This window comes from Pezoporus wallicus, unplaced genomic scaffold, assembly GCF_028554395.1.
Source record: "Pezoporus wallicus isolate ANWC-B61680 ecotype Strahan unplaced genomic scaffold, APGP_CSIRO_Pwel_v1 scaffold_7107, whole genome shotgun sequence".
NCBI classification, from domain to species: Eukaryota; Metazoa; Chordata; class Aves; order Psittaciformes; family Psittacidae; genus Pezoporus; species Pezoporus wallicus.
In genome coordinates, this window is record NW_026642114.1 from 4,189,450 (window position 1) to 4,210,027 (window position 20,578).

At 44.3% G+C, this 20,578-nt stretch overlaps 1 protein-coding gene and 1 long non-coding RNA gene across 2 annotated transcripts in view; one reads left to right on the forward strand and one right to left on the reverse strand.

Moving 5' to 3' along the window:
• COLGALT2 (collagen beta(1-O)galactosyltransferase 2) overlaps positions 1 to 20,578 on the reverse strand; it is a 53,413-nt gene that overhangs the window by 9,051 nt on the left and 23,784 nt on the right. Inside the window, exons 2-5 of the mRNA XM_057426979.1 lie at positions 10,002 to 10,112; positions 8,271 to 8,388; positions 7,372 to 7,506; positions 1,598 to 1,802 (exon numbers count right to left, since the gene is read on the reverse strand). Coding sequence (XP_057282962.1) covers positions 1,598 to 1,802; positions 7,372 to 7,506; positions 8,271 to 8,388; positions 10,002 to 10,112 — 569 coding nt within the window. The remainder of the gene's footprint in view (positions 1 to 1,597; positions 1,803 to 7,371; positions 7,507 to 8,270; positions 8,389 to 10,001; positions 10,113 to 20,578) is intronic.
• Positions 15,066 to 18,955, forward strand: LOC130608766 (uncharacterized). Its single transcript, XR_008974637.1, has 2 exons — positions 15,066 to 15,744; positions 18,575 to 18,955. It is a non-coding gene; the product is annotated as an uncharacterized LOC130608766 (long non-coding RNA).

A 20,578-nucleotide genomic window follows, 5' to 3' on the forward strand; every position in this document is an offset into this window, starting at 1 on the left:
CTGAGTTTTAAAATGCCTTGCTTAGTCAGCCAAGACAATGCCATCTTTTTCAGTACTGTCAAGAACTTCACACCAGAAACATACCTAAAGGAAAGCTACAGACATCTGGTGTCTGCTGTGCTGGTCTGGAAATGGTGGGAAAGGCAGTTTTCTCAGCCCGTCTCTTCTGCAGAAGCAACTGCCAAATCCAACCAGCTACACTGCTGCACCTTCTCTCTGCTTGCCTGAGGGACAGCCCTTCTTGCTCACCTTAACTTTGCCTCCTTTACGAACAGCACAGGTAACACCGAATGCGCATCACTCGGAGGACCCACAAGCCATTTTTCTCCACTACTTCACTTCAGTAAGTCAGAAAACCACTCATGAAGCTCTAAACAGAAGTGCATTTCATTGGTGCCAGTGAGCTTTCATCAGTCCCTTTTGCCTTATAAGGCCCCAAACTTTCACTTTTTCAACACAGCAGGGCAAAGAACAATATAGATGGCCATTACAACCATATCCTTCCCAGGAGCTCCTTTCAGCTCTGACACTGCTATACACACGTCTGCTAGCCAGGACTTCACAGGAGACACAATACCCACCAGATACACGCTCCGAAAACAAATGGGACTGAACATCTTCACCAGAAGTACAGCAAGATCAGCCCTTAAATTTTTGACAGTGATTTCTCAGACACAGCTGGAGCTCTCAGCAAACACCAACAGCCATTCCAGACAAGGAAAGAGGGCACTGAGGTTGTGACTTGGCCTGAAGGGACCCTTGTATTTCACATCTAACAGAAATCCTCCCATGGCCAAGGTGAAACCAATCATGGTATCAGCCAAAACATCACCCATTTTCTCTCTGCTATGCCCCAAGGGTCTCAAGGCAGCACAGTGCTCACCTGGTTCTCCCAAAGTACCAGTAATACAATGGCAATCATGCAGCGATTTTACTGCTCACACACCAGCTCTGACCCACTTTTGCCTGCAAGAGATTTCCTCTCAGCACAGCCCACAGGCTCCACATCATTCCCCTATAAGTTGCACTTTTGAGATGCTGCTTTCAAGAAAACCCAACCAACAAAAAAAAAAACACCCCAAAAAACCCCAAACCGAAACCCACCTCCCTCAGACAATTCTTGCTGAGCTGCCACGAAGCAAAACCTCATAAACACTGTGGATGATCATCTTGGGCTTTGTTTTCCACAAAGGCTGCTACATTTAAAGAGCCTCTGGCCTTCACCCCTTCCTCATGGATCTCCTACAAGTGGTGACTTTAAATACCTTGCCTTCAGTCTTCAGAATACTCACAGTATTCACCTTTGTTCACTACTCTCTTGCTGTGACACAAATTAATGGTGGATGCCACAAATTTTGTCTCTGAAACACTGCCCCTATCCCAAGAACAGCTCCTATTTCCTTTGAAGCTAGCTGTGAATCAAAAGTCCATTGCCAGTCCTGTGCTGCTGGCTATCCCTGAACAGGTCCAAAAGAGGAAAGAGAACAGGGTCTTAACTCACTACTGAAGTCACACAGGACTTCTGGCCTGTGAATTCAATGTAGAGGTCTGCATGCCTCTGCAAGTGAATCCTGCAAAGCGAAGGCTCCAGACATACCTGCTTGGCGACTGGAGAAGGCAAAGACCATGATATCATCAAAGCTCCAGGTGTAGTCCTGGTGGGGGGGATAAAACATCAGCTTGGTGCAGGCCTCCTTCCTCAAGTCGATGAGGAATGTGGAATGAATCATTGGGACAGCAAAACAGCCTGTCCTCTTCCATTCCCGTATCAGGGGATAATCCAGGGTTCTTTTGTAATAGCCCTGAAATCACAGCAAGGGGGCAGCTTGTTACAAGACATTAGCAAAAACTCTCACCCTTAGCCCTCCCTCAGCAGAGATTGATCAGCTTAATTCTCAGATTTGTAAATGTCTCCCATTTGGAAAGGGCTCAGTCAAGTATTTAGAAACTATCTCCATCCCAAAAGTTTAAGCTTGACCTTCTCTTTCCTTTTTTAATAGCTATTGGAAATCCAGGCCTTTCCATTGCAAAATTCCCTTGCAATAGTGCTTCAAACCTTGGACTATTTTCTCCTGACTCTTCAAAAAGCTTTTTTGCACATACATCTCAGGTCTGATCCTGGAAGCTACTGAGCATCCATGACATCCCCCATATTCAACAGGCACACAGAAGACATTCATTCAGTATCTCACAGAATAGGACCTGCAGATTATTTGCTTCACTGCATCAAAGGCATCATCTCAGTCTCCATCTTCTCCATAAGAATTCCCGCTTCCTCCACCCCAGGGCAAGCAGGTTTAATACTCACACCTGAGCTCTCCCCACACACTCTGGAGGAGGCACTTCAGCCAGCACATTTCTCTGTAGCCATGATCTTTGCTAGACTTCCAGTACTCACATTGTGTGGCTCACAGCTGGTTTTGCAGGTACAGTATGTCTAAAGCTACCACATTTGGAAATAAATACACTGAATTACTCCAGAAAGAAAATCCTAACAGACCAATATGACATCTGGTTGGATCCAGAGCAGATTCTGGTTTTTACAGAAATGATGAGTCACTAAAGTAAGTTACTTTTACATCATATTTTCCATGAGCATCCTAGCAACAGCTAAGCAAATCACTGCAGAACCACTTTACCCTGGTTTTGTGTAGAAACACGGTATGATGCATTTGTCTGATTATGTATCTGTCAATCCTCCCCTCTGCCCTTCAGATGCTTTCTCACCATACTGTGAGGACTAGGTATCACAGCTGGTCTGATTTTCATGAAAAGGAGTGAGTAGGCAGAGATCTTACTAACATTCCTACTGAAGGAGGGGTTAAGATATTCAACCTTTAACAGACATCCGAGAATGCCCACAGGTGAAAGGTGCTGGAAATCAATCTTACCTCCTCCAGAGGTAAGATTGATTTACTTAGTGAGTACCTCCAGAGGTACTCACTAAGGGGTATGGGGGGTTTTCACTGCTCATAAATCCTGTGTAGTCAAGAAAGACTCCAACTTGTCAGCACTGTTGCTGTGCTCTCCTAAGGTTAGCTTCATGACAACTCAATGTCAAGCAGTCAGTTTCTCAGTGCCAGAAGCTGTGTTTCAGGCCATGCTCCAGCTGTTACCCCTCTCACCAACTTCCCAGGGAGAGCAAGGCTGACAGCATGAAGCTGTGGGACTGAAAGCACAGAAACAAGAAGCAGCAACCAAGAATAAAAAAATCAAGTGGGAACTTTCCATTTGAGTAGCTTTTCACCCAGAATTCAGCAAGATGCATTTGCTGCTATGTTCCCCACACACACTTTCCTTTTTTCAGTTAATGCTGGTAATGACAGAAAATAGTTAACACTAGGGGCCAGGGCCAAGGCTGGTGCACTCAGGCAGAATCTACTTCAGCCTGTGGAACAATGCAGATTTATATCAGTGGAAAACCTGGCTGTCTCAGAACTTAACCTTAAAAACTTAAAGGACAATGCCTTCGCTATGAAATTTTTATCTCCATTTCAAAACAAAAACTGAAACAAGTAAACACCCCCCCTTTCCTATATATTTACTTCCAAGAATCTGGAAAGTTCAGGGACTATTCCTGCTATTTTTAGCTAGTTTGAACTGTGGAACTCCTCACCATAAGATGGCGTGGGTACCAAAAAAAGAAAACAAAAAAAAAAAAAAAGAGAGAAAGTAAAAAAAAATAAAAATAAAAAAAATCACTGAGGGCTTTAAAGACAAAGACCTTCCTCAAGAGCTCATGAAGGAGATTCCCAGAGGATGGAAAAATATTTTGGGAAAGTATCATTCACTTGTTTGCTGTGTTCTTATACTGTTCCTTAGGAATCTGCTAGGAACTGCTGCTAACAGATGGACCTTTGGTCTGACCCAGTACAACTGTTATATTTTCACCCTACGTGTGGTCGCTAGTTGTGTCCTTGATAACACTGGGAAGGAAGAATGATTTAATTTTTTTTTTTTTAATGCCAGGTAAATAGAAGGAAGGGGGAATGGAGCTTGCTTCTTCTTTCACTCCAGTGATGATGACAACAATTAGTATCTGGTTAGCTCTCTAGAACAAAGCAAGAGGGTAGGGAACAGCAGGACAATGGAGCCTCTCAAAGTACTCCTACTCACATGGCTCAGGGAGGGCTCAAAGATCTATATGCAGCTCAGGCTTGAACTCACTTGTCTAAGCAGTAGGGCAAGCTTGTATTTATGAACAAGGAAATACAAGACTCAGGCTTGGGTGTAAAAAGGAAACCCTGAAGCTTTGCAGGGCCAATGTGGGCAAAAAGGGAAAATTTTCAAGAGAATAAAAGCCTTCTTGCTGTTCTAGGACACATGCAGATTAGGAACCCACTTCCTCAAAGGATGCCAAAACACATGCCAGGAGCAGACTGGCCAACAGGTCAAAAAGCTGATCTCATTATTGAGGCTTAGCTGGGATAAAAGAAAAGCATTAACTACAGTCCTCATTTCAGCTTGAATGTCTTGTGAAGTCCATCTACAGCTTACTTAAGAACATTTCAAAGGCTGAGAATGAAAAGGAGCAAAAAATTACTGTGACAATAGATCTGCCCTTCTATACCTTGGATTCTGCTGCTGAAATCTTTTTATGGACAAGGTGATTGTAATGGGTTTGGTTGGGATACAGTTAATTTTCTTCATAGCAGCCCACATAGTGCTGTGTTTTAGACTGGTGACCAAAGCAGTATTAATAACATGTCGATGCTGTAGCTGCTGCTGCTGAATAGTGTTTCCACAGCAGTAGGCCTTCTCTGTTTCTCACTCTTGTTCACACTTGCCCCCCACAGCAAGAGGTTCATAGAATCACAGAATCATAGAATAGTTAGGGTTGGAAAGGACCTTAAGATCATCAAGTTCCAGCCCCCCTGCCATGGGCAGGGACATCTCACACTAGACCATCTCACCCAAGGCCTTGTCCAACTTGGCCTTGAACACCACCAGGGATGGAGCATTCACAACCTCCCTGGGCAACCTATTCCAGTGCCTCACCACCCTCACAGGAAAGAATTTTCTCCTTATATCCAATCTAAACTTCCCCTGTTTAAGTTTTAACCCATTACCCCTTGTCCTATCACTACAGTCCCTAATGAAGAGTTCCTCCCCAGCATCCCTACAGGCCCCCTTCAGATACTGGAAGGCTGCTATGAGGTCTCCACGCAGCCTTCTCTTCTCCAGGCTTAACAGCCCCAACTTTCTCAGCCTGTCTTCATATGGGAGGTGCTCCAGTCCCCTGAGCATCCTCGTGGCCCTTCTCTGGACTTGTTCCAACAGTTCCATGTCTTTTTTTATGTTGAGGACACCAGAACTGCACACAATACTCCAAGTGAGATTTCACAAGAGCAGAGTAGAGGGGCAGGATCACCTCCTTCTACCTGCTGGTCACGCTCCTTTTGATGCAGCCCAGGATACGGTTGACTTTCTGGGCTGCAAGCGCACACTGCAGCCAGCTCACGTTCATTTTCTCATCAACCAATACCCCCAAGTCTTTCTCCACAGCGCTGCTCTGAATCTCTTCTCTGCCCAACCTGTAGCTGTGCCTGGGATTGCTCTGACCCAGGTGTAGGACCTTGCACTTGGCTTGGTTAAACTTCATGAGGTTGGCATCAGCCCACCTCACAAGCGTGTCAAGGTCCCTCTGGATGGCATTCCTTCCCTCCAGCGTATCAACCGAACCACACAGCTTGGTGTCATCGGCAAACTTGCTGAGGGCGCACTCAATCTCACTGTCCATGTCAGCAACAAAGATGTTAAACAAGACCGGTCCCAACACCGATCCCTGAGGGACACCACTCGTTACTGGTGTCCAGCTGGACGTTGAGCCATTGACCACAACTCTTTGCATGCGGCCATCCAGCCAGTTCTTTATCCACTGAGTGGTCCATCCATCAAATTGATGTCTCTCCAATTTAGAGACAAGGATGTCGTGTGGGACAGTGTCAAACGCTTTACACAAGTCCAGGTAGATGACATCAACTGCACTACCCTTGTCCATCAGTTCTGTAGCCCCATCATAGAAGGCCACCAAATTGGTCAGGCAGGATTTCCCCTTAGGTTGGGAGGAGACAGCTGGCATAGCTGACCCAAAGTGACCAAAGTTATTTTCTGTGCTCTGTAACATCATGTTCAGCAATAACACTGACATGAGCAAGGACAGAGAGGGAGGGTGTTTGGGATCCAAAGAAACTGGTGCTGGGGGAATGGCTGGCCATCCATCTGGTGATAGTGACTTGTTTGTTTGGGGCTTTTCTTCCCCTATTCACTTATTAACCTGTCCATATCTCAGCCACTGAGAGCTACTTTTAGGCTTGGTCTTGGCTTTTTCCCATCTGGTTTTTGCCATTCCAGTTTGTTTCCCCATCCCACCAGGTGGTAGCAAGCAACTCGGTGGGGACTTACCTACCAGCCAGGGTCAACACACCACAGTAATGTGGAACAATTTATAAAGCAATAGCTCAGTCTCATTCTGGCTCTAAAAATAATGCTATTTCTACTATACAACATTTTTTATATCTGATACTTACTGCATTATATGTGATGTGAGAACGTAACATTAAATTTCTAGGCTCAGCACTTCTGTCCTTTACAGCAGTACCCTTTACATACACAATTCAGAGCACACACTCCCGACAAAGCAAAGGGTGCTGCCCCACTACATAAATCTTGTTCATGTGTGAGAAAAATAGCCTATCCATAATGGAGAGCTATAGAGAGAAAAGCAAATTTGTCTTAGATTAGCATTGCTATACAGTAAAAGCTGGTCTAAAATTATGTACCAAGAGTTTTAAGGCCATTACACAAACATATGGAAACAACTCAAATTCTGGTGGGTATGTGAGTATCTTTCATATAGTTAGTGGGATTGTATCACTTCCCAGAACTTTTGGCTAAGCAAGCTCTGCTTCCTCCAGATTCAGCTTTTTCACATGAGGAATCTCAGATAAGAAAGCAAGTTTCAGCTATGTGCCTGCACACCCAATATAGAACATGTATTCCTTTGCTGATACATACAGCTCAGTTAGAAAACAAAGAAAAAAGATTCATAGACTGAAATGTCCTCTCTACTCTTATTCTCAGATTCTCTATAAACACATAGGCCTTTCCCAAAGATACTCACCCAAGATTTGGGATGCCACCAACAAGAGGCACAAGGTGAGATGATGGCATGACACCACTATCCTCACTACATGCTAACACCACCTCTGCACGTCTCAGAGCTACAGCAGTTTCTTTCCAGAAGGACACTAAAAAGCAGATGGCAAAGCCCATAGAACAGAACAGAACCAATGCCCAAAGACACAAGGCAGGAGGCCTTTGAACACATAGCCTGCACAGTCACCCAGCACCGTTCATGAGGTCACTTGCCTGTGGGGTGATGCCACACCAGAAGTTAGAGTAGAGGGAGCGAGATTCAAGCATTGGTGCCACCAACGTCTTGTTTTCTGCTATCATCAGGTTCAGGGTTTGAGGGTTGGTCAGTAAATTATCTGCATCAATAAACTAAAGGAAGAAGAGGGGAAGAGAAGAGAAAAGGAAGTCTGTTATTAGATTAAATTATATGCTTCCCCTGACAGCTTCTTGGTAAGAGGTTGCCAAAAAATACAGCCAGAGGCAAGAGGCTGGCAAACCACCCCCCCAGAAAAGCCAAAAAACACTTGAGCTGGTGGTTTTGATACTACAGGGCACTGTTACAGTTAAGCCTACCAGAAAGCTATGAGATGAGAAAAGGTGGAGTTTCCCTCTGACTCTCCACAATGTTACTCCAGCATGGGGGAAAGGGAGCTGGAAGGGAAAAAAAAAACATTGCTGAAAATTCAGGACAAGTTTATTCTGTAAAGAGGATCACAAAACCTCTTAAAAACAGGCCTTATCCTTGCCTTGTTCAGGTGGCAACACCCCCATTAACTGCTGCTGTAGTGACCAAAGGCATGCATCTTCCCAGAACTTTTCTGCAGAACTATTTCCCCTATATTTCATCAATAACAAGTGGAGTTTCAATCTGGGGGTCCTTTGCAGGTACCTACTTATGACCAGGACTACATTCAATCCTGACACCTCTGGAGAAAGCCTTGGGCTTACCCAGGGACTTACCTCCCCAGCTGCAAAATCCCTTGCTCATCAGACCAAGAAATAACACGGAGCACCTCATTGCAGAGAGCTTTATCGTTAAATGGAAAGGAAAATTTTGACAGCCCCAAGTATCAAAGTGACTACCCGAAAAGCTTTTGCCTGAGGTCAGTTAATAAATCAAACCTTGTATTTACCAGGATGTAGTCTGACCACTTTTCTCGTGCAGCACGCAGGGCAGCCTGTCGGAGTTTCATCACATGAGTAAATCTGGAGCTTGGCCAATGTTTTGGCCCCATTTCTTCTGGGTAAGACCTAGCAAAGAAAAAAAAAGAAAAAGGGACTGCAAACCATGTCTGGGCTCTATTACATGAGCCAAAAAAAAAAAAAACAAAACAAAACAAAATCCCAAACAAACCAACCCAACCAAGCAAACAAAAATAGTTCCCTTGCTGCCTTCTTTCCAAAAGGAAAACAGTTAGTCACCTCAGGCAACCCAGGAGAGGTTCTGAGAGAGAATGATTCCAAGTTTCATGCTGGCATGTGTATGCAGGGCACCAGAGAACAAGCAGTGCTGCAGCATTTCCTGCCAACTAAGCAACCGCAAGCACTGTCAAAACCAGGAGTTTCTTCTGCAGCAGCAGCCCCTCACCTGGCATACGCAGAGGTTGCCCCATCAAAATGAACTGAAGTTGATTCACCTCATCTAACCCTCTGGCAGAAAGTCATCTGTCCACTGCTAGGCTTTCAGTTTAAGAAGGTAAATGCAGCTTTGCTACATCCAGTAGAATCAACAAGCTGAGGATGTGAAGATGAAGGCTATTTGGAATCCCTCAGGGCCCGGGCATTATTAGTACTGTTAACAGATCCCAATAACAGCTCTTAAATCTACAAACACCCAACACAACAGGACCAATCATGCGAGTGAAGTTATGAACATGTCTGTTTTCAGAATCAGGTCCAAAAGCAAACACTTTGTAACAAAGGTGGATGGAAACTTAGGGACAGATCCCTCTATGGAATAAAAATTACGGACTTTGAAACAGTGCCAGCATAAGCCAGTGAAGGAACTAAGAATTTAAAGAATTTTACAATACTTAAAAAAGCCAAGTTTGACAGGATTAAGAAAACTCAATTCCAATGAAAGTATTCAAAAAAGTCAATAAAACAAGCATTCCCTGTGGGTTTGTACCACACATGTTCCATCACTGCACCAAGGACCTTGAAAAGCAACAACAAAAACCAAACAAGCCTAAAGAAAGGGGAAACTGATGTAATCTTCTCTGACAGAAGAAATAGAAGAGAAAGAAAAAACAGCAACAGCTGATCTTGAGGAAAACAAATAAATAGATAAACCAAAGCAATAAAAGTCCAATACACCTAATGTCATATTTCAAAGCAATCACGCTGCAATTCACGCAATACTGAATTAAATCTAGTTCTGTTCTCAGAACTTACTGAATATTTGACGCATCTCAGAACTTTCACAGACACTATGGGAATGGGCTATGATTTCTCTGCTCCTTTGCAAATAAATACAACCACTTTTATTCCCCGTAGCTTCTGATGCTATTTGTTCTATTTGGTTACCATGCAAAGACAGCAGCTGCAGATACTAAATAACTGAACGGAAAATGCTTTCTTCCCTGAAGTTCTGCATGACTTGCTTCACTGAAGTTAGAAACCTTTCTACGGGCTCCATAAGAACACAATTTGAGTGGGGCAGACCCACAAAAACACAACCAAAAAACCCCAACAGAACAAAAAAAACCAAACCCAAACAACCCAGAATGAGCCCGCACACCAAAAAACCCACCACATTTTAATGCTTGGACTTTTAGTACATCTCCTAGTTTGAAAACAGAAAACCTAGAAAATTTGAGATATACACCAAACAGCTTTAGTCAGCCCCTCACTGCAGTACTCACTGGGGGTCCTCCACTGGCCTCCACTCCACATCATGGTAGAGGTTCTGCACATTCTTCAGCCACTCTCTAAGGATTGCCGTGGTGTTATCAACATTGTGGTCAGTGGCCACCCTGGGGAAACAAGAGCACAGAGGAAGCCTGTTAACCCAAGATTAAAGTCCTTTGACCTTTCCCAGCTGGTAAATGAGTCAGAGGCAGAACTCATTTCTTACAAACACATCCAGCTCCTGGCAGAACTCGGGGCAGCTCCACAGTTGTGTAAGTCCTTGCTAAGGCACACAGCAGAGCCCTACTTCCCCACAGAGACAAAGCACTTCCTTAACACAGGCTTGCCTGGATACTTCTCTGTTCTCGGTCATCTCCAGCCTCACAGGAATCACAGCAGCTTTATCATAATGCAGATGCAGGACTGAACTCTTCGTTCAGTACCTTCACTGGAAAAGACAAGACTGGCCACCTCAAGATGCATGGCCCAAGGTAAACTAACCACAAATACTTTATCTCTAGAAGCACCATGATTTTACTCTGCTTGCTGTTTCATCCTGCAAGCCCACTATTTAAGCTGCACAGCCTGGCTGAGAGCACATGTTCACTGTTGCCTCACCCTATGCCTGGGAATCACTCATGACAGGATGGGGGACTCTGTTAAGACACTGAGAGGAACCCCCACTAGCACACTGCTAGCCAGGGAAGGAACACATCACTTGATGCTCTACAGCATGGATAATTAGAGCCAAAGCCTTGAAAGCCACTTGCCTCCAGTTTGCAACCTGCAATTGGAACAGCCCCTCACAATTGTCCTGTGTATAGCCAAGCTATGAGCAGGTATGCTCAACATACCAGGATCAGCATCACACTTCCTTTCCCCCACCCTGCTACAGACAGCAAGCAGCAAGGCTGAGGCTCAGAGAGGCAGTTGCTTTCTTACGGTTTCCTGATGCAGAGGTTACAAGTTTGTGAAAACACACAGAGCTTTGCAGATATTAAAACGCTGCCGTAGCACCCAGTCTCAAACAGTGGGGTGAGAGAAACCTGCCTGCTTCCTCTCTGGCCTCTGCCATGCTCCTCGAAAGCAGCATCTGAAGAATGTTTTTCCCTTGGAATTGAATAGTATACCTGAACAAACTGGAACAGAAAGCACAGATCCGTGTTTCTGCAGTAATCATGTGGAAAAGCTCCCAAAAGAGCCACAATCTCTGCCTGTGACCCTCAAGACTTTGGGGTAGAAGGTGAACAAGCCAAATCACATCCCAGATGCTTCTTTCCAGCATGTGTTTCCCTGGGATCAGGACTACTCACATCCAATATCTGGCCACTCATGTGGTCGTGGCAGCTCCCACAGCAAATTCCCCTAGGTGAAAAGGCTTCTCATTTTTTCCTGGCCAGCAGGCAGAAAAGCACAGCCCTGTGGTAGGACACAGCTTGTGCAGCTAAAGCTTGGCAAGCTCCACTGAGAATTTACAACCCATTTATATTCCTCTGGGAGTATAAATACTTTCAAAAGACCCCACGGAGAGATAGCAAAGCTGGTGTGAAACATGTCCCTAAATGGTGGGCACTGGAATTGCCTATTTTAACCTCCAGCTCCCGAGACCCCAAAGCACTTCCCATAGCATCTTCCACCCTACTTAAAACCTGAGATACCTGTAGTCAGGGGAGAGCACACAAAAGGGAGAGAGGGGGCACATCCCAAACCCTTGAGCTACTCTGAGCTATTCCAGGATAACACCTCTACCCCAAGTCATCATATGATCCTCCAGATGAGAATCAGGGCATAAACCATTTCTAGTTCATGCATCTGGAAGACATAACTCCCATGAGATTTAGCCTGCTTTAAATTAAAAATAATAAAAAAAAAAAAATCAAATATTTAATTTCAAGTTTATAAATAAACAGAAGAACACAATCATTTAAGAACAGGAAGCTTTTTTGTTGAATATTTATTCCTGCTTATTAAAACTACAAATAACGGAAGTTCAGCAATTGAATAGAGGCTGATTTCTTTGCTTTTAACTGCTCTGCTATGACAGAGCAAGGCTGGGTTTAGTTGTATCTTCAGGGTTTGATTTTGACCAAGACCCTGGGTCAGACTGCATGATAGATCTAGTTTACAGTGTTTAACTAGACTAAAACAATAATAGTGCTGACTTGGTAGAACAGACTAAGTCAAACTTGCTCCATTTTATGGATCACAGCTCATCCACTTAACCCATGTTTTAGAACACTTGCTTGGGCCTCCCACAGCCACTGCACATTTCACTAGTTTTGTTCCACTTTCCTGCCACACTCCAGCTGCACAGTCACTCAACAATGGCTCCAAAATTCCTAAAATACCAGAGAACTGTGAAAATGGCTTAATGTGCATGATAATCACTGGAGTTGCAGTGGCACAAAGAAGCTTCTCCTATACAATGGGACCATACTGAAATGAGGTGTCACACAAAGCAGGTGAAGATGACGATGGCCACCCTGAAGACTGTCAATCTTACACCATACTAATTGCCAGGTCCAGGCTAGTCTTGAAGATCCCGCAAACCCTTAAAGTAAACATGCAATTCCCAGTGAGGTCCCATTTCTCTCAGCAAATGTCATGCCACTCCTTCTAACCCCACATAAGATCAGTGGAAACATGCGTGGGGGTTTGCTACAGTCCAGGGAGGGAAACGGGAAGCTTCAACTGAAGCATGTTAAATTAGCCCTGGCTTTATGGTGGCTGCTCCCTTGTCTCAGCCAGGAGATTAGGAGATTTTTCTCCATTCAGCTCTGTGCACACACAAGCCCAAAAATGTAATTGTAGAAAGCTGTTTGCCCAGACGTGCAACGGAAACCCAAAGCTCACAAATAAACCACCATTTTCTTGACAAAACCACACAAAACCAACCAACCAACCAAAACCAAAACACACACACACACACAAAAAAAAAACCAAACAAACAAACAAAAAACCCCACACACCATTCAACTTCAGAGAAAATTATTAACATGAAGGCTGTTTCCTCAGTTGCTCAGAGTTGCTTCATGAAGCCCAAAATTTTAACTAGCAGAAGAAACCTTGAAGTTGAAAGACAGTGGTTGAAGAGATATTGCAACTCCGCCCTCAAAAGCCAGCTACCCTCAATAGCTAAACCTTCTTTGTTTCCCCAAGCAAGACAAGGGAGTGAAGGATGCTTTCCTCTTACATCTTTATCTCCAATTCCTATCACGTCAGACCTCACAAGTTTTACCGCATGAACACACCACCATCCTAAGAGTGCAGCACACCAAAGACTGCTACCACCTCATCTTGCCCTGGGCTATCAGCTGCCTAGGGAAAAATTTTCTCAGTATTCATTTCAGATTCCCCACACCTGATGTTCTCCATCCTGCTTCTGGTAAGGCAGTATGCCCTTGACCAAATTCACCCCAGCAGACCCCAACAGCTAACACCCTCCAGACAAAAGTGAGACACATGAATGGGAGCCTGGAGGAACCCCTAGATCTACCTGCAGGGAAACCACTAGAAGAAAAATGGCTGTAATGGCATGATGTAGAAGGTTAATAACTTATCCCAGTAGACCTTTACGAAGACATTGATGAGGCAAAGCTTTGGCACAAAGACTGCTGTCTCCAACACTATCCACCCAGCAGCATTTCTAAGCCCAGAAGTTCTCAAAGGCAATAAAGTTTGCCACACCCTGGAAGGAACATGCCCTGTGACTAGCAGTTTGGCAAACTGTTTTTCCAGCTTTTAGCCTCAAAAAATTACCCAACCAAAAAAAAACAAAAAACCCCCAACAACAACAACAAAAAAAAACCACCCCAGAAAAACCAAGTAACCTAAGCTGTTCGTAAAAGCAATTATCACTGTTAGTTTCAGAACAATTCACACTTAAGAGCAAACAAAACTAGCACTCTGTCCTATCACAACATCTGAACCATTCCACCTAGGCACCATAAAAAAATTGCAGCTATGGTGTTTGCAGTACCACTGAATGGAAAAAAACAAGCACCTAGTGTTTTTTTCTTTAATGACAACCCCTGCACAAGAAAAACAGGGAAATAAAAATGTGAGCAGGACTTGCCACTGGCAGCAAAAGCTCCTTAAGCCATGAGAGTCACGTCAGGATATTCCCCATTACGAGTTCTTCTTCTGTGATAGACAGTTTGTAGGACTTCAAGAAGCTGAGTACACAGTTAAAACTTCAGTGCTCTAACTCTGACTGGATGGACCAGCTGAACCCTGTTCATTCTTTGTGCATTTTCAAGATGCTAAGGCCATTTCTGCTGTAGATCTCACAACCACCAAAGGTGGTCTGTTACCCATGTTATACCTCCCCAGCTCTGTAAAACTGACTGCCCTTTCCAGGGGTCAGGAAGGATTGTGTCGTGTTTGGTACAGGAAGGCAAGGCCGTGGGATGAGATTACTCATGTGATAAACTGGGGTCAGATGGCATCACATGGAAGATGGAAGACACTGTACTGGCAGTGTCCTGTGATGGCTCCTCTTGAAAAAGGCCTACAGTAGGTGAGGTGAAGCAGTACCTTCCAATACCTGCAGAAAAGCAACTACAGTCTGCCCGAACTCTTCCTGACGGCACAAGACAAGGTGTCTTCTCTGCAAATCCTGCAAGTCTGATGGCAGGAGCATGCCATATATATGAGACATCACCACCTCTCCTCACTTGCCTGTCCTAAGAAAGTGTTGTTACTATATCCTCTGATCCTTACTGATGCATGCTGTGCACTTGACAGGGTGAGGAGAGTAGATCACCTTAACGCAGCTTCATTTAGCTCACCAAGAACGCAGCTTAGCAGTCCGCATGGCCCTTATACTAATGCAGTGCCTAATTTATATTTTTTTTTGCATAGGTTGGTGAGCACAATACTATTCTTTGTGTTTGAGTCTATCAACATTTTTCTTGGCCTGGCGTCAGGTTCAAGTCACATTTTTTGAGTGTATCAGTTTGAAACATTTGCGCAGTCAAGATGAAGCAGGAGCTACAAGAAGATGTACTAAGTACAAGGCCACAGGAAGAGGAGACATGAGCTGGCTGGCAAGGAGTACAGTTCTCCAGCATCATCTTCACGGTCCTCTGCTGGACTTGTTCATGCCTGTTAACATCTTTCTTCACCAAGAGGGCTCAAACCTAGATGTGATCAAACAGGTGCTTAGCAAAAGGGGAATAATCCCTCCCTGTGGTCTCCTGCTTTCCTTCTGTTCATGCTGCCCAGGATGCAGTTGAACTTTGCTACCAGGGCATACCCTGGCTCACATTCAGGTTGCTTTCCACCATAGGGCCAGAGGACCCCTGAGGCCCTTTCATCAGAGCTGCTCCCCAGCCTGCATGACTGCTAAGGGTTCTTACATTCCAGATGCAGGACCTGATGAAGTTTCTACAGTCAACCCTCAACTGAAAGCCAACACAGACTGCCTACAACCAGTAACTGGGGGAGAAGACTTAAACAGCAGACTTCCCTTAATATGGACAGGTTACATCAATGACATTGGCATTAAAGAGAAGGCAACTTCATGTTCAAGAGCTGATCAACAGCGTCTAAAATTTGAAAGAAAAAAGGTCTCCTGCAAGATCTACAAACTTAAAGCCCATGCAACACAGCCAGGGAGGACTGGTGGAGTGACAAGGCAAAAAGATAAAATTCCTGCCACTCTTTTCGGAAAAGAAAGTTTAATAAATTAAACTGGAACAGACCTCCAGATGGACACTCCTGTTCCAGTAACTTGGCAGCTTTTTCCACTCAGATGTAAACTCATTTCCAAAAGTTAGAAGTCAAACTTCAGAAAAGTTTGAGTGAGAATGTTCATGTAGGGGCTTCTGTCAGCATAACTATAACCACTTCAGTATTTATTTTGGCTTTAACCAGTACCCTCACTATGGACACAAGCCCTCATTGTCCGCGCTCAGCCTCCTAAACTGCCCCCTCCCAAAAAAAAGCTCAAGTACCATGAGTAGTGGAAAAGTAAGCGCAACATTAAGCACCTACTAAGTAACATGCAAGTACCAGAATATAAGGAAAACTGCTCCTTTCACAAACTGCTTGTATTTTTTGCCTGGTAATTTCTCCTCAAACTATGTTTGCAGAAGGGAGTTAATTTAGGCTGTAATGGTTATCCTCCTCCTTTCGTCCCTAAAAAAAGGGGGGGAATAAATCACACTTTTTTACTTCTTCACATCCCAGCCTGTTCTCCCAAGCTATTTACAGCTGATTTACCTCAGGCACTGGGTCAGAGGAGAAAATTTTCACCTTCACCATCTGTACAGGAAAAGTACTAGAGGACAAAAACATCTCTGTGTGCCTCTGGCTTGTCAGAGTACAGGGCACATTGTAACACAAGTTGTGGAAAACTCTACCGCCAGGCCCCTACAGTAATTTTCCTACTGAATTCAACATTTACCAACTCTTCCCTTGGGCAAACAGGGAGGGAGGGAGAGCTTCAAACGCAGGTAAGTACTTCATGGTCAAGAAGCATATACTGCAAAGCAGAGTCAGAACTGGAGGCAGCTAGCTCTCAAAAACAAAAGCTAGGAGAGGAATCCTTTCCCTTTCTGTCAGTGTTTTGAAGCTTGTAAGTCTTGAGAAGGGTGTTGGGTTCTCCCTTTACTGCTATGAGAGCCAAACTCAGCCAAGCACATACCACAGATGACAATGGTCAGAATGCCACTGGTGGTTAGGGTTGCAGTGAGAACGGCTCACACAAAGAGGACATCCATGGCTTTCCTGGGGTCTTGCTGCAGCACTGAGTTGGGTATGTAATCAAGTCCCAGGAAACCTCATAGATACCAATTTAAGCTGTCTCCCTCATTTTTTCTCTGCCTGCATCCAGGGATTCAATTACCCACAAGGCTTCCTACGAGATGTAGTCCAATACTGAGTTCCACTGAAACAAGAGCCGTATTTTGGCCACATGTCTTAAACTCACAAGGTCTTACCCAAAGCAAAGCCGAAAGTCAATGGAAAGAATGTTAGTCAATCACTCCTAACAACTGGAACATAGAAACTGGTGACAAAAGCACCAGTAGCTCACCTTGGCCACCTTCTACAGAACAAAATAGCAACAAAGCATTCAGAGATAGGTTTCATCTCAAACAGCAATAAAGGAAGTATATTTCTGTACACTGTGTTTTCTACAACTTGTGGTAACAGAGGTGCCCAAATACTCAGATTGGACCTAGAACCCCTCCATGTCCTCACACATTTGAGGTAGTGAGGCAGAATGGAAGGAGTTCACTTGCAGAGCCCTATCATTCCCCTTTTGTTAGGAATAATACAGATGCATAGGGAATATACAGTTCAGGCCCAGCTCTCTCACTGTTTGCTTAGCAAGGCCACTTAACCTGCCACCTTCCAGTTTATTAAGAAATGCTGAATTCTAGTTTTTTGAGTCAGCAGAGCTGTGTCCCCTACTCCTGGTATAATGGCTATAGCCAAAGCTGGGCTCACCAGATGGGAAAGCTCAGCCCTGAGAGCAAGACTCAGCATGTTTACAACTGCTGCCCTGAGCTAGTAGCATCAGAGCACCACACAGGGAGTTCCCCCGATGATTTGGGAAAACACTAGGGATTTCAAACCCCAGAGCATTAGAAAATCCATGCTACTTCATTCAGCCCTAGCTATTACTTTCAAGTTGCTACAACGGTCCAATGTTTTTTACCACAGTGCTAATGACAAGCAATGAATGGAAAACTATGTGAATTTTAACACCTTAAGTATAACTAAAGAAAAGCAAAAATAGGGAAGACAGCAAGGTACCTCTAGCTTTGCAAGGCTTGCTACAGGCCTCCAAGTTGCTTGGATCCTGCAGCAAATGCCTCCAGCTTTCAGTCACTTTAGGCAGATTGAAGAGCTCCCTGGTCTGAGTGGAGAACTGAGCTCATTGTCATACACAGGCTACCCTGATTGATGACTGTGCTTATTCTGGGTGTAAATTCAGCCATGTCAAAAATTACTGGGGAAAAAAAAAAAGAAAAAAATCCAGCAATGGATCCCTAATATGAATCAAATACAAATTTGGATTTAGATTTCCCAAAACAAGTGTTAAATTAAGTAACAGATGAGTCATTTCTCCCTGCCTTTTTGTTTGAATGCTGCCAGACTTAGAAAACCTATTCAAAATATAAGAACCACCAACCTGACAGTTTCTACTGTGAACCAGTGATGAATTAGCTTGACTAGGAAACAGTGCAGCTGGAAGAGACTGGAATGGTATGGATCCTTAAGGGGAGGAAAAAGATTCAACACAAAAAAGAGGCAAAACACTTCCGAAACCCAGTGACAGAAAAGCTCCCAAGGCAGTAGAGAACTACCAGAAAGCAGCTGCACCATTACAACAGCCTGAGACAAAGCTTCCATAGCTATGGCTCTATCTTCCCCCTGAGGAACACAGCACACTATCCACTCCAAAGCAGCTGGGTTTTACTGCCTCTAGCATGGCTTGATGCATGAGTAAAGTGTTGTTCAGTACCCATTTGGGCAATATACCCTGATTTCCCAAATCTTGTTCACCCATCATGGAGGAGACTCAGTTAATAAACAATTTTCTTGTAGTTAGAAACACTCTTGTGCTGCTTTGCAGATACTTGTGCCTCTCCCTGGGCTGCCAGCCCTATTTTTCATCTATTAACCCAAGACTTGATACCTCAAATCTCAACAGATATCAATGGGATGAGAGGACAATACATCATGAGACACCACCAAGCTAAGCCCACAACAGTGCAGTTCAAAGAGACTGTACAGATTTAAACCTTCCTTACACCACCACTTATTTTAGTGCAATTATGCTCACACACTTCATTAGTAAGGTCTGAACATTCAGATAAAAGTTCAAAGAACTGTTTAAGCATTTTAAAAAGTTGCTAAAATCTTAATGTATGTGTAAGACTTCCTGGCGTTATAGGGACTTGGTATTTGTTCTAGGGTTTTCCTTAATTCCTAAATAAAGGACAGACTTCTGGAATTTGGAAGGTCTTTCCCCACACACCCCCCACCCCCCCTCCCCAGTTGTTTTAACTGGGCCCCAAGATGTCAGCCTCTGGTGGAGATGTGGTCTGAGCCCACACCAGTGCAGGGAGCTGCCTGGGGTGTGGAGCCAGCAATAAGACAAGCAACATTCTCCAGGCTGGGCAGCTGTACAAGAGCAGAACCTCACAGTACAGGAATGCAACAAATACGTCTCTTCTCTAACTCTTTCCCAGTGTCCTTCAGCACCTCATGGATAATGGATTTTGCTGGCAGCAGCGATTTTGAAACCTGCAGTGGTCTTCCAAGCCCAAGTAAGAGAATGAGTCACAGATGTATATGTGTACATTTGCAAACACCAAGATCTTTGCTCTCTTCACACTACCTCAAGAATCTCTCACTTTTCTGCTTCTCACTCCCTGAGATCCTCAGGTTGTCTCCAGTAGTACTATGACAGGAATGTGCTTAAGTTAGTGCACACAGACACAACAGGTTAATCAACTTCACCCAGAAAAGCCATGCCAATATATTAAATAAATAAATAAATAAAATATCCACGCTTATCAGCTTCTGTGGCACCCATATACAGGGAGTTCTCTTGGCGTGCAAGGGAGGTTCCTGCTGCCTCCATCCCAAGTCCTCTCTTTGTCTTGCTTTACTTCTCCCTGCAGTCGCTCTGTTCCAGGCAAAGCTTTAAAAGAAACAAAAAAAAAACATCTGCATCTGGCCTTGTGAATATTTCCAAGCAGACTTGGCTTGGAGAAAACAACTCCCCTAGAGAAAGCCCAGGAAATCTCACACACACAGGGTCAGGGCTGTGACTAGCTGCTGAAATAGATTTGCTCAAACGAGAAATTAACTGCAACAGTTCTGTAATTTCTGAAGGGATAGCTTGTTCCCACAAGTGCTAACTGAAACACCAGCTAATGCAGCTGGTCAAGATTAAGGGAAGTGTGTAAGCCACTGGGAAGGAACACTCGTATTTAGAAATATTCTTGGCTCTGGTAACAAAAAATAGGTCTTAAAGGGCAGAATCTGTTCAAATTTAGGTGCTCAGTACCACTTATTTTTAAATGGGGACGTTGAATATAGTCCCATACTGCATTAGTAAGGGTCCCCCAAAATAGGAACATCTGAAAAGCTCTCAGTCTGTGTATCAAGCCTGCAGAAAAATGAGTGAAAGGTTCCCACAGCCTGCCTTGCCTCCAGTAAGATGACTCAGGGCATGGCCCACCACTACATGCCCAGTACTGGAGAGAAAGGTAGGCCCAAGTCCTTCCACCCAATTGCTTACTTTCCAGTTTTCTTTTTTTCCCCAAAAAAAAAGTTATAGCCATGTGTCCTGGGTTCAGCAGTAGTACTCCTTAGTAGCTGATGCAGTGCTGTTGTTTTGACTTCCAGCCTGGGAACAGTGCTGATAGCACCGATGTTTTTAGTTACTGCTCAGTAATGTTTAGTCTCACCAAGGACTTTCTGAGTCTCATGCTCAACCAGGGAGGGGGGGGGGAAGCAGAGACAGGACACCTGACCCAAACTAACCAAAAGAGTATTCCATACCACAGCACGTCATGCCCAGTATATAAACTGGGGGCAGTTCCCTGGAAGGGCTAGATCGCTGCTC